Source organism: Cicer arietinum, chromosome 6 (assembly GCF_000331145.2).
Source record: "Cicer arietinum cultivar CDC Frontier isolate Library 1 chromosome 6, Cicar.CDCFrontier_v2.0, whole genome shotgun sequence".
NCBI lineage: Eukaryota > Viridiplantae > Streptophyta > Magnoliopsida > Fabales > Fabaceae > Cicer > Cicer arietinum.
Genome location: NC_021165.2, coordinates 5902676 through 5915484, shown reverse-complemented (window position 1 = coordinate 5915484; position 12809 = coordinate 5902676). Strand labels below are relative to the sequence as shown.

The 12809-nt window shown below is 25.3% G+C and overlaps 1 protein-coding gene across 5 annotated transcripts; it reads left to right on the top strand.

Annotated features, from left to right (window-relative positions):
* Positions 1-8548: 8548 nt before the first annotated feature.
* Positions 8549-11035, top strand: LOC101494193 (basic helix-loop-helix protein 80-like). Of its 5 annotated transcripts, none has more exons than XM_004503733.4 (7): positions 8549-9163; positions 9322-9504; positions 9600-9665; positions 9861-9935; positions 10029-10097; positions 10196-10371; positions 10868-11035. In XM_004503733.4, exons 1-7 carry the CDS (start codon positions 8840-8842, stop codon positions 10953-10955), a joined length of 981 nt encoding a protein of 326 aa, XP_004503790.1. In that variant the 5' UTR covers positions 8549-8839; the 3' UTR covers positions 10956-11035. The 5 variants fall into 5 exon arrangements, with proteins under 5 accessions (XP_004503790.1, XP_004503793.1, XP_004503788.1 ...); XM_004503731.4 differs by having other exon boundaries at positions 8554-9163; positions 10196-10390; XM_004503732.4 differs by having other exon boundaries at positions 8563-9163; positions 9861-9929; positions 10196-10390.
* The last annotated feature ends 1774 nt before the right edge of the window (positions 11036-12809 follow it).

The following is a 12809-nucleotide window of genomic DNA, read 5'->3' as shown; positions in this document are numbered from 1 at the left end:
GGGGGGGTGGGGGGGGGGGAAATATATATGAGAGACATGTAGACAACCAAATAAAATTAGAACCCACAAATTTAGAGATTTAAAAGTGAACTCTCAAATGAGGTTTTTTTTTAATAAAAAATAATATTTTTTAAATGTGAAATAATATCATAAAAATTATAGATTTTACAAAAATAAATCAAAAAATTATTACTTATATATAAGAGTATTTGTGGTACAGTTTGAATCAGTTACGATAAAAAATTATAAAAAAAATTAAATTAAAAATTCTGACCTGATTTAAATTAAAGCAGTTGGAATTGGATTGAATTTTGGTAAGTACAACTTATAAAATATCATTTTAACATTAATATTATAAAGTTATCTTAAAGTAACAAATTTGAAGTAAAATATTATATTTAATATATTAAAATTAGCATTACAGAATAATTTTGATCGATTATGTTTGAATCATATGAAATAATATTAAAAATATATCAAATTAAACAAATAAATATTATTAAAAAATAATTTAAACTAATAAACAATACTTTAATACAATATCTCATACTAACAAATAAATAAGTATTAAAATATATCTATATAGTTTTGTTCGATTTTTAAAATTGATTCTGAAATCCGATCTGATCTAAACGATTTTCACAAAAGAAAATTGAAACACATTCAATAATATTCAATTTTGTACGATTTTTATATCAGTTTACTGTTTTTAATTGGATTGGTTTGGATTTAAACACCTCTATTACAAATAAGATTCAATATGGACATTATTTATGATTCTCAAAACATAAAATTAAATTAAATTTTAATTGTCCATTGAAATTTCCTGTAAAAAAATTATCTATCAATTTTTTATAATGTATATCATTTATATAAATTGTAAAAAAAATATAAAAATAGTCACATAAATTTAAACCACGGGCAATAAATAGTTTCTTTCTTTCACATTTTTTCTGCGATTTCGTCATTTTAGTGTGACTTGTTTTGTTCGTCATTTTATTGCGACATTGTTACAAGTTCCATTTTAATGCAAAGTTATTTTGATTTATTGTCTTGTTGCGGTGTATATTTAATTCAAATTGATAGATTTGCTTCAAATGTGCCTTCAGTTAATTCATATTTGTAGACTTTGCCAGTAGATATTTTTTCGTTTTATGCTAATAATCTGAATGTCGTAAGTTTATTCACAAATTCATCATATGCGATTTTAGCGACTTTAATTGTATCGTTCTTGATTGATGTAATTTTTATCAATTTAAATAAATAAATATCATTATTTAATAATAAATAACTATAAACAAAAAAACTCATAACCTTAAACTTTACCGAAAGTGCTAACATATATATATATAAATTAAATTTGTAACATAATTAATAATATAATAAAATATATAATTTAGAGGTTTTTTATCAAGTAAACATATTTTGTTGAGGTCTAAAATTCTTGTTTTAATAGCTTAATCCTTGGACGACCTAAATCAAACGCAAAATATTAATTTTTTTTTTAACAGTCCAGTGATGAAAGATGAAACATATTATCACGTTAAATATGGAGAAGAAAGGTGTTAAAAGGGTGGAATATGCATATGAAGAGCATGTCCCTTGTGTGGTATATACATGCATGAACATGGCCGCTTTGGACAAAATTATAAATAAATTGAATGGATAGCATTGCATTTACATTTTACACATGCAAAATTGGTGCATATATATTACCCGAAGAAAGTGAGTCACGGTATGAATCGACACAAAATATGTAGGACATACTTCATATTAATTATCACGCGCGGGATTCGTCTCGTCTCGTCTGCTTCCAAAGATTTGCTTCATATCTATGTATAACATACATGGGGTCAAGCTAACAAGAAAAACAAAATTGAGTAAATTTTTTAAAATAAACTACACAATTTTTATTTTTATATTTGAATTCTTAACAAGTGTTAAAATATTTGTTAATATCTTTGATATATATTACTATAAATTAAAATTCTATTATAAATCTTTCATAAATGGTCCCGATCAAAGCTTAGAAACTATCGAATTTTTTAAGAAAAATAATAGTTTATTACTCTCACGTGTCTTTTATGAATAAGAAAATGATTGATTGATATCGATTCAATAAAAAATATATATTTGATTTTAAATAAATATAATTTAAATTATTATCTTAGACATAAAAATGAAAATAATCATTAATAATATCTACTTCTAAAAAATAATGTTTATTGTTGTTAAAATTTGTCTATAATACAATTACTCTGTAACACAATTACTACATCGACTAAATCAAAATTCCATGTTTTTTGTTCATGCAACTTGGAGTTTTTTCTCTCTTCTTTGTTGGTTTCATCCTAATATTTGTAATTTTGTTTCTGGTTTAATGTTAAGAGAATTAATAAGAGGTATTTTTTGAATAGTAATATTAAATAGAGTTAAATTTTGTGATTTTTATTTATATTTGAAGTATGATACGGTTATATTTTACTTATAAAAAATATAAATTAGTGAGATAGCTATTTATAAGATGTTATGACATTTTCTCATGCATATTAAAAAAAATCGATAATATAATTATAATGAATATATAACGTGTAAGACTACAATTCTCCTTGGGAACATGTCCCAACCATTTAATCATCTCAACCACCATAGATTGACAAAACTCCTCCAGAAACGACTTGACATATTCCTCCATGTTCCCCATTTTTGCTTCTAATGTGTCAATTCTCTCATCCATCTTGAACAATACAAACAACTCAAGTTATGTTTGGTCTCGTTCGTAAATTCAAGACAATGAAATTGTATATTATTCATTGAAAAATATGAGCTCAAGAGATCTACAATAGTGAAACAGACAATGAACTAGTGTTACAGACTCCAACTAAAGAGATTTTCCTTTCCAACCATTTATTAGGCTTAGGCCGAAATTCAATATCCTATCAATACAATTAAAAAAAAATCATTATCATTATACTAAAAATTAAAAGTGACACTTTAGATAATACTACTATAGTAATTGAGTGGGGTTTGTAATTAGTTTGGAAAAAAGTTTTCGTACTTTAATGAAATATTTGTATTTGTATCATATTTATTAATAATTTATTATTATTATTTTAGTACGAGTGAAATTTATGATTTTTTTATATACTAATATAATATTATTTGTGTATTTAAATTTATTTGTTATTGTAATTAAATATAATTTTTGATATTTTAAACTTTTAATATAATGTTGTACTATAAATTAAGCAATTTATTTTTTAATTAAATTATATAAAAATATACTTTTTAATAATATACACGTAAGTTAATATTTTTTTAAAACACTAACTTGCTTCACTACTTTAGTACGAATTTCACCCTAAAGTAATTCGTGTAGACAGTCACAATGAGAATCAACCTAATCAAGTGATTAAGAGAAAAACTATGCAATTCATTTTATTTTACTTATCTCAATTTTTTATAAAAGTTTCGACCTTTCAAATAAATTTTTGACCACAATATTCATTTTGTGTCTTATTTTTATTATATGTTTCATTTTTTATTATAAAATAATTTTAGAATTCTTTTAATTAAATTTATAAATTCCATTTTAAAATTTTAAATCCAAAGTTTGAAACATAATACTCAATATAACAATTTCAATATTTATTAATTAAATTGAAAGTTAAGAACATGGTCGATGTTGTAATGAAATGAGTAAGAGGTTTTATTTTATCCTTGTTTGTCAACCCTAACTCTCGTAAAATAAAAGTTTAGAATTAGAATGTAATTCTACCAATTTTATTGATACTTTTTCACCGAACACCGTATAGCCCATATACGCTCCACAAGCCACTCGGCGGCCCAATGATTTAGCATAACAGTAGTTATATTTTGATTATATCATCTATAACTTTCTTACAAATATTCAATAATTCATTTTTTCTTAATCTTTTTATTTTTATTATATTGTAAATATATCATATTTATGACATTACTCTCTCTAAACATATAGAATAAGTATATGAATGTCTATAGATATTTTTCCTTAGCACAATTCACGCCCTTTGACGTCCAACTAATTAGCTTACAACTAATAATGTTATCAAAAACTAAAAAAATATTTTATTAAAAGATCTAAAAGATTTAAAGCATATATATATATATATATATAATTTCCACTGAACTACATTTAATTTTTTGACATAAAAATAAAAATGTTAAAACAAAAATAATATAATTAAATTGATTATAAATTAAGATATTCTTTATCTATATTTTGAAATTAGTTCTAGTGATTAAAAATAAAAAATACGCCAACAATATACATAAATATTTTAAAAGTTAATAAAAAATAATTAATCCAAAACTTTAATAATTACAATAAAAATAATTTCTTCTACATATATTCAATAATAAATAATGTAAGATCATAATTTTTATCCTCATTCATCAAATTCTTTTTTTCTTAGTATTCATCTATGCACGCATTTAGTCTAGTGCGTTACAATCATTTTAACACGCCAAATATTAGAATTAACTAACAAATTTGTTGCTGTCAACGAGTACTAAAGACTAGAGTGATATTGTTTCTAGGAATGAAAGAATAGTGATACAAAAAGTGTTGAAAAATGTAGATAATACACCGGTGGATCTTAAATAAAATTTTGGATGCCGAATATCCGAATATTTAAAATTTTAATAGATAAATTAAATATAATATTTTATCGTATATTATAATTACGAATTTTAATGTAAACACGATTTTTTTAACATATTTAACAATATTATAGGAAGAGGGTGAATAGAAATGACACAAACTTAAAAAAAATGGAGTTAAAAATGTAACATATGAGTTTGTTTTGTAAAATTCATTATTTTGGGGAGAACAAAATTTCAAACAAAAATAGTTAGTCTGATTCATTTTTTACAACTTTTTTCACAAAATTTGAATTTAATCAACAAATAATAGGTTGATTTGGTAAAGTTCAATCTGATTTTTATTTTTTAAAATTATGACACTTATTTTATAAAATCTAAAATAACTATTTTAAATATCAAAACAAAAAAGAATAAATTTATGAATGAGCTCATATCACCCATTTTTACATCTCGAAATCAATACGGTTGATAACACCAAAGTCATTAATTAAACATGTACTACATCAAAATTAATATATCAAGACAAAAAAATCAAAATAATGACCACCAAAACGACGTCACTTTAAACCGAAAAAATAAATAAATAGAAAACCAAATATTCGTAGAAAGAGAGTTATAATACTTCCAATTTCTTCCCTTTTTATTTATAATTCATTTGGAGAGAGATGAACACAAAGAAGTTGAAAAGACAAAAAAAATTAATAATAGTGAAATCCACTTAGTAATAGAATCTACTGAATACTTTTTGTATTTATCTATTTCTAAATAAAGCATATCCAAAAATGATTTATCTATGAAAAAATCACTTATTTTATATATCAACTATTACTTAAAAAGACATAATTAACAAGTTATAGGCATGTAACCAAGGTTCACATGATTGATGCATAAACATTTAGAACTTAAAAAAATTAGTAGAAAACCTTAAACAAAATGTAATGTATATAACTCCTTTTTTTGCGGGGACAGGTGATTTTCAACGGTATAAAAGAACAGAAAGCTATAAATGATAAATCCAACAAAACATCCACAAACAATGCCTAGTGTTTAAAGATTAATTAACCCTTATATTTTACTGTTCACCAGGTGAAATTCCGTTACATAACTGTCTGATCTTCGTGGCAAGAACCGTTACAAGTGTGTGAGAGGTAACATCACCATCAAGATTCAAGTTAAGGTTTGTCTCTCCGACACTCTACAAATAACGTTTTTTCTGCCACCATTGAAGCACTTCATTTTTTCCAATAAAGATAATAGTAGCAATACAAACTACCTTCAATTAAATCACTTAAACAAAAACTAAACCAGCCACTCAACTCAATCTTTTTTTTCTTTTTCAAATTATATCTCATCATTATTATAAAAAAATAATTATTTTTGTTGGATTTAATTGTAGTTTTAGTTCATCTATTTTTAATGATTTACGAAATTGATCTATTTATTTTAAAAGTTGATATTTTTAATCTCTTCATCTGATTTTTTAACCTAAAAATGATGACGTGATATGATATAATGATATAAAACAATTAACATCCATGAAATTAGAATAAAACGTAATAAAAATTTAACTTTCAACTTTAGAAGTTTTTTCGTATTTTTAATTTAATTAAATACATATGAATAGTTAATGCGTCTAGATAATTCTATATCATATAATGATATGTCACATCATTTAAAATATGTTAAATCGTTATTTTTAATTCAAAAATGTTAGGGAGCGACCATAATTGTTCATTTTTAGAATAGGATAACTAATTCGGTGAATTGATAATAATAAAAAGACCAAAATTGCAATTAAGTATTTTTATTGTTATTAAAAAAATTAGGCAAATGCAATTAATTTTCTAAATTTTATTTAAAATATAATTCAAAATTACTAAAATATCTATTTGAATGTCAAACACTCAATTATCAACATTAAATATTCTTTTATTAAAGTAGAGGTATATTAAGATTAACATAAAATAAGTAAAAATTAATTAACTTTTTGAACAAGATTGATGACACTTTTTACAATAGTAACTAAAATAGGTACATTTTAAGTGTAGAGTCCTAAAAAAAAAGTAGACATAAGTGGAGAATAACTTAGACCCTCTATATATTAAGGTTTTTGTACATATCAATTGAACTATACTTTGGAGAATTCAATTAAATATTTTCATACTATGTAAAATTCCTAGCGAAAAAATAAGCATTGATATTAGGTTGAGCATTCTTATTTAAATAAATTATGTAATTGTGATTAGTAATGAACTAATCATGGTTGGAGATCGAAGATAGAATTCCAAAAATCAAATTGTATATAACTAGAGAGTACATGAGTTTCAGGATCCTTTTGGTTTATAGAAAGTTGAGGTCAGGGACAAGACAACACCAAATTCATTGTACGTTAAGTGTTTGATTTGAAAGGTAGTTATAGGATTAGCAAAGAAAGTAAGTTACAACATAAAAACTCAAATTGTCATCCCAAACAAATCATGGAACAACTTTGTTTATTTAATCTAGATTAAATGATAAAGAATCATTGAACAACTTTTTAACCAATAAATAAGTTACTTATTTTTTATTTTTACATGAATAAATAAGTTATAATGTACTAAAAAAATTTATTTAAAAGACAAAAATACACTTTTTGTTTTAATTTTTCTCTCTCACTGTGTTTTATGTTCGATTCTAATTCTTTATTATGTTTGTGGAGCTTCTACAGTCCAGTCCAAATTAAAATCGCCCACCTCCCGCCCCATTTTTTCAAAGTGTAATTTATTAAAATATAAAAAAATAAAATAAAACTTAAATATTTATATAAATAGTATTTAAGATGTTAAATATAAATATTTTAATTTTTTAATAATTGATGCTTAAGCATAGTTTATAAGAATTTAGTAATTTTAGTTACAATATTCAATGTAATTTCAAAATCAACAATTTAAAGTGGTTTAAAAAGATATTTTTTTATATGATAGTTTCAAGAGGCATAAAAGAGGTAGTTAATACTATTTTAGCTTATCTTTAATTATTGATTTCAAAATTTCATAAAATTGAATTTTTCTTCTTCTATTGTTTAACCAAAAAATGGACCGAACCCCTTTTTGTTTTTCACGTGACCAGAGAATTTCTCTTATGCTTATAACATCTATTGTCCAATGAACAATATGCAAGACAAAATAATGTCCACACTCCTATAAGTCCATTCTAATATTTTTTTAAATGCTATCAGAACCTGATGTTTGTAACAGCTTATGCAGTCAAACATATCTTTTCACGGAAAATCACAAAAACTAAAATTTTAAGTTAGAAAAATTAACTATTTGTTAAAATAGTTAGTTGAAATAGTCAAACAAATTAAAAGATGAATATTATTTCTTGCATTTCGTTACTATTTTCCATCATACTATTTAACATTTTTCAGAATTGTAATATATTAAATTATCGACCAAATTCAAGAAGAAGAGCAAGTGTAAGCGAAAAATTAAACAAGCAAGTAACTAACCCATCAAATTCAAGGGGAAAAAAAAGGAAGATTTTTTATTTTTTATTTTTACATAATTAATGAAAAAATATAAAATTGTAAATATGATTGGAGTTCTTGCAATTATAGTTATTTTTAGTTTAATTCCCATAAATATTTTGTTTAAATTCAATACTCACAAATTAAAAAGTTATTGTTTTTGGTCACATCATATAGGGCTCAATAAAATTACACTATATAATCCAATAAGACGATGTCAAACACTAAAATCAACAGTTTTCAATTTATAATGATTGAATTTGAATTAAAAAAAAAAAAAAAAACGCTATAATTGATGGGAGGGACTAATACAATATTTAACACTTTTTATTTATGAGCATATAGGGTGACATTTATTATTGGTAATTATGTTAGAGAAGAAAAAAAAAAGATTTGATGAGATTAGACCAGTCAAATGTACATGTACTATTTCTCTCTGCATGGCAATGAGTAACTGGTTAAAGATTTCAACATTTTATGTGCCACAAGATGTTTATATATAGGTCTCTGTCCTCTGAGTTTTTGTGACAGACTAACTTTTGCTGAGTCCATCACTGATACATCAGCTTAACCTGCTTTTGAGTATCATCACCAGAACAACCACTGTTTTTTTTCTCTATCATTTTCAAGACCTCTCAATCCTTGATAACTCATATTTTCATAATAATAACCACTGAGCTTTCATATATGGCAGCTTTTCCATATCAATACCAACAACAACCCTTTATTGTTGACTCTGCATACTTCACCAATATTAACATCTCTTCAATTGATCAACCACTTCATATTATAAACACTTCTCTTCCTTTTCTTAGTGTTATTAATCATGAAACTAGTTGTCTTCATCAAAACTCTAACAATAGTTTGAGTGATCACAACAATCCAAGCCCTCAGAGTTCCATGGTTGTGGATAAGCTTGAAAAAGGTGAACAAGTCACTCAGAAAGTTAGTTCTATGGAAAACAAGAAAAGAATCAGAAATAAGTCTTCTTTGAGTAGCCCTTTATCCAAGGTATTAAGGTTCAGCTTTCTGTGATGATTATTTGTGTTCTATGCAAAGTCGGTGGATAATTAACACCAATGAAATGGTTAAAAAAACATATGTAAATACAATAATTGTTTTATCTAATTGATTTTATTGGTTTGTGCATACTTTACAAATTATTATAGGACTCAATAGAAGGTAGAAGCAAAAAACAAAAGAAGAGTAGTGGTGAGGGAATGAAAAGAGAAGACAAGAAAAAAGAAGAGAAGAAGGATCAAAAGAAAATTCTTGAAGAACCTCCAACTGGTTATATACATGTAAGAGCAAGAAGGGGTCAGGCAACAGATAGTCACAGCCTTGCTGAAAGGGTATAGTATATAATAATATTAATAATTAATAATATTTAACAAGTGAAAGTGAATTTCTTAATTGTCTCAAGATTTCCTAAAAAAATGGATTTTAGGTGAGAAGAGAGAAAATAAGTGATAGGATGAAGATATTGCAGCAACTTGTACCAGGCTGTGATAAGGTGAGGGTTTCTTTCTTTAGTGCGTGTTTGAATTGACTGAGATTTTAGTTGAATCACATTATTTCATTGTAATGTATTTTGATAAAAACTATACTTTGAAGTTTTAACAAAATCACAACGATAGCGTAATTTTGTCGCAGTAATTATATTTTGGTTTCACAGCCACATTTGATTTGGTTTCATATTATTAAATAGGTAAATGGAAAAGCCCTTGTGTTGGATGAAATAATCAATTATGTACAGTCCTTACAGAATCAAGTTGAGGTAATGGTAAAAAAATTATAAAACTTTACTTTTTGGTTAATATATTGATTCATAAACCAACAAGCCTAACTTATTTAAACTTGTATATTTGTTTTGCAGTTCTTGTCAATGAAACTTGCTTCAGTGAATCCAATCTTCTTTGACTTGGCAATAGATCTAGATCATCAGGTGAGGAAATAGAAGAACTCAGAAACTTTTTAATGTACTTGAGTATTAGTTTGTTGACTGAAAACAAAGTTAATGATGAAATCTAACTGAATTTTCAGAGCTTAAATAGCATAACATCACAACCATCACCATCAACAACACCACTACCATCATTACCATTAAGCAACTCCAACCATGCCACACCTTTTGCTGACACAATTACGACAACCTTCCACCATGTTAATAATGACTATCTTTTGGAATATCCAAATCCAATGTTTCTTCAAGGACAAAGGTCAAATACCATCTTTGAGGTACCTTAGATCATAAGAATAAGTATTAATTAATTGGTTATGTCACGATATTAAGGTCTCTACAATTAAGTAATTAACATAAGTTTTATCATTTTTGTCATTATTCTTCTAAATAAAAGTTCAATAAGGTATTAGTACTTCACTTAAATTAAATAAATGAAGATAGTTGGCTAATCATAAATACTTAAGTCCACCTCTAAAATTGTTGAACCGTATCAGTTAAGTATTAACATTATCAATATTTGTTTCTGTTATCAAATGTATTATTCACAATCTCTCAAATATTATTAGAAGGACTAATATGATTAATATTTTATAATTTTAAATTATTAATATTGTGGGGACTAAGTTGATAAAGACACAAATTGGATATGTAGTTAAGTAATTAATTAACTTGTAGAGAAAAGAAAACAAAAAGTGCTCTATTTAATCCTTAATTTCCTTATTCTAATGAAAAACATATACTATAATTTTCAGCAAAATGGTGGACCATTTTGGGACGCAGAAGAGCAACGACAAAAGCATCTTAATCCATATGGATTTGGCAACAATACATGTTCCTTAAATTAATATCAGAGCTACCCTACCTTGTAATAAATAAAACTATATTATATATTTATCATTAATAAAAAACTTTTCTTATAATGTTCTGACCCATTGTATTTTAACCTTTTGTAAGGTTTTATCATTTGTAGCATAGATAAGGAAATTCCAAACAAGTATAGCAGAATCAATGAAAAGAAATCGTTATGCTTGAGCAAAAGAAACTAAATCCACACTTTGGTTTGATGAGCATACGAATAAATCATACTAAAAAAAATGATGGTTTGAAAAATGATGAAGAGGTTCTATTCTGTTATGTTCTGTTCTGTTCTGTTCTGCATGCACAATTACTATTACTATGGTTTTGGTTTCTATAGTCCACCAAATTAAAGTGACATTTGAAACATGATGAATAAAGTGTAACAAAATTAATGGATGAGAGAGCCAAAAGGACAAAAAATACCGACCAAATAAGACCATATCTTTTTTTAGATCCTTTGATCTAATAATATAAAGTCTTATGATGCACATATTCCAAGAGACTCTGTATGAATCCTAAACATATCAGACATTGAAATTTATGTCATGTAAATTATTAACAAAAAATTGATTCTTGTGTTGTGGTGGTGGTGGCAGTTATTCTGTTGGTGTTCGTACAGTTAATAATTTTTATTACCGTTATTGAGAAATTAATGTATGATGATAATGCTATTGATGATGAGTTTTTTTTGACAAGACATGGCATGTAGAATTTTTTATTTTGTTTTAGTTAACTTTATGTATATCTGCAGAATCTTCAGAGTTTTGGAATTATTATGGACTTTTTTTTAGTTAATTTATTTATTTATTGTTATTTTTTACGGTGTGTATGGAGGAGACATTTGGCTTTCACTTTCAGACCAAAGACAGATCCTATTCCTAGGCAGATGTTCTCGTTAAAAAAATTAACTAACTATCAAATCATGCAATTGATTATCATGGTTAAAAAAAGTACACTAATTAAAAAGATAACTAACTATCCAATCATGCAAAATTTATTATGGTTAAACACAGTACTGTAATTAAAAAGTTAACAAACTATCAAATCATTGGATCGATGACCCAACAATGGTTGAATGAATGTCTAGATTAAAGTTTTTGTCCATAATAATTTTAAAGTACAATTAAAAAAATTAGTAAATTTACAATAAAAATGGAGAATGACACCTGACATTTATAATAATTTTTTTTTAAATAGCATTCGCGATCCTTTAACTTAATTTCGATTAATATTTTTATTTTTTATTTTTTTTCTTCGATTTGATCATTTATTTTAATTTTAAAATGACAATAATGTTATATTTTTTTTTTCTTCAGAAAATTAAAAAATTTATCAAAATTTTCAAACAAAACCCATAAAATTAATTATCATCTTCAATATAATGCAAATTTCATGAAATGCATAACTCAAATATTCAAATAAACTCATATTTTCATCTCCAACAACATCAAATTCATTTAATAAAGAAAATCATATGTTTGTTTCATCTCCATAGGCAACTTATCAGAGGTAGATGAAGTCAAACACTTTCTTCATCTCCAGAGACAACTTACCAGAGACAGAGGAAGTCATACGCTTTTTGATGATATTATCCGAGGTAGAGACAAAATAATTCTTGTTACACTTGTGAGAGCTAGAGGAAGAAGAACTCAAATGCTTGTTTCATCTTCAGATGCAAACTATCAAAGGCAATTAGTTATAGAGAGTTTGACTAGAAACTTGATTGCTTCATCACATATAGAGTTTTTTAAAGTTTGTTTTCCTTCATCAGAGATAAACATTCTCATCGTTTGTTTTCCTTCATTAGAGGCATACTTTAACAAGTGCAATGAGAGC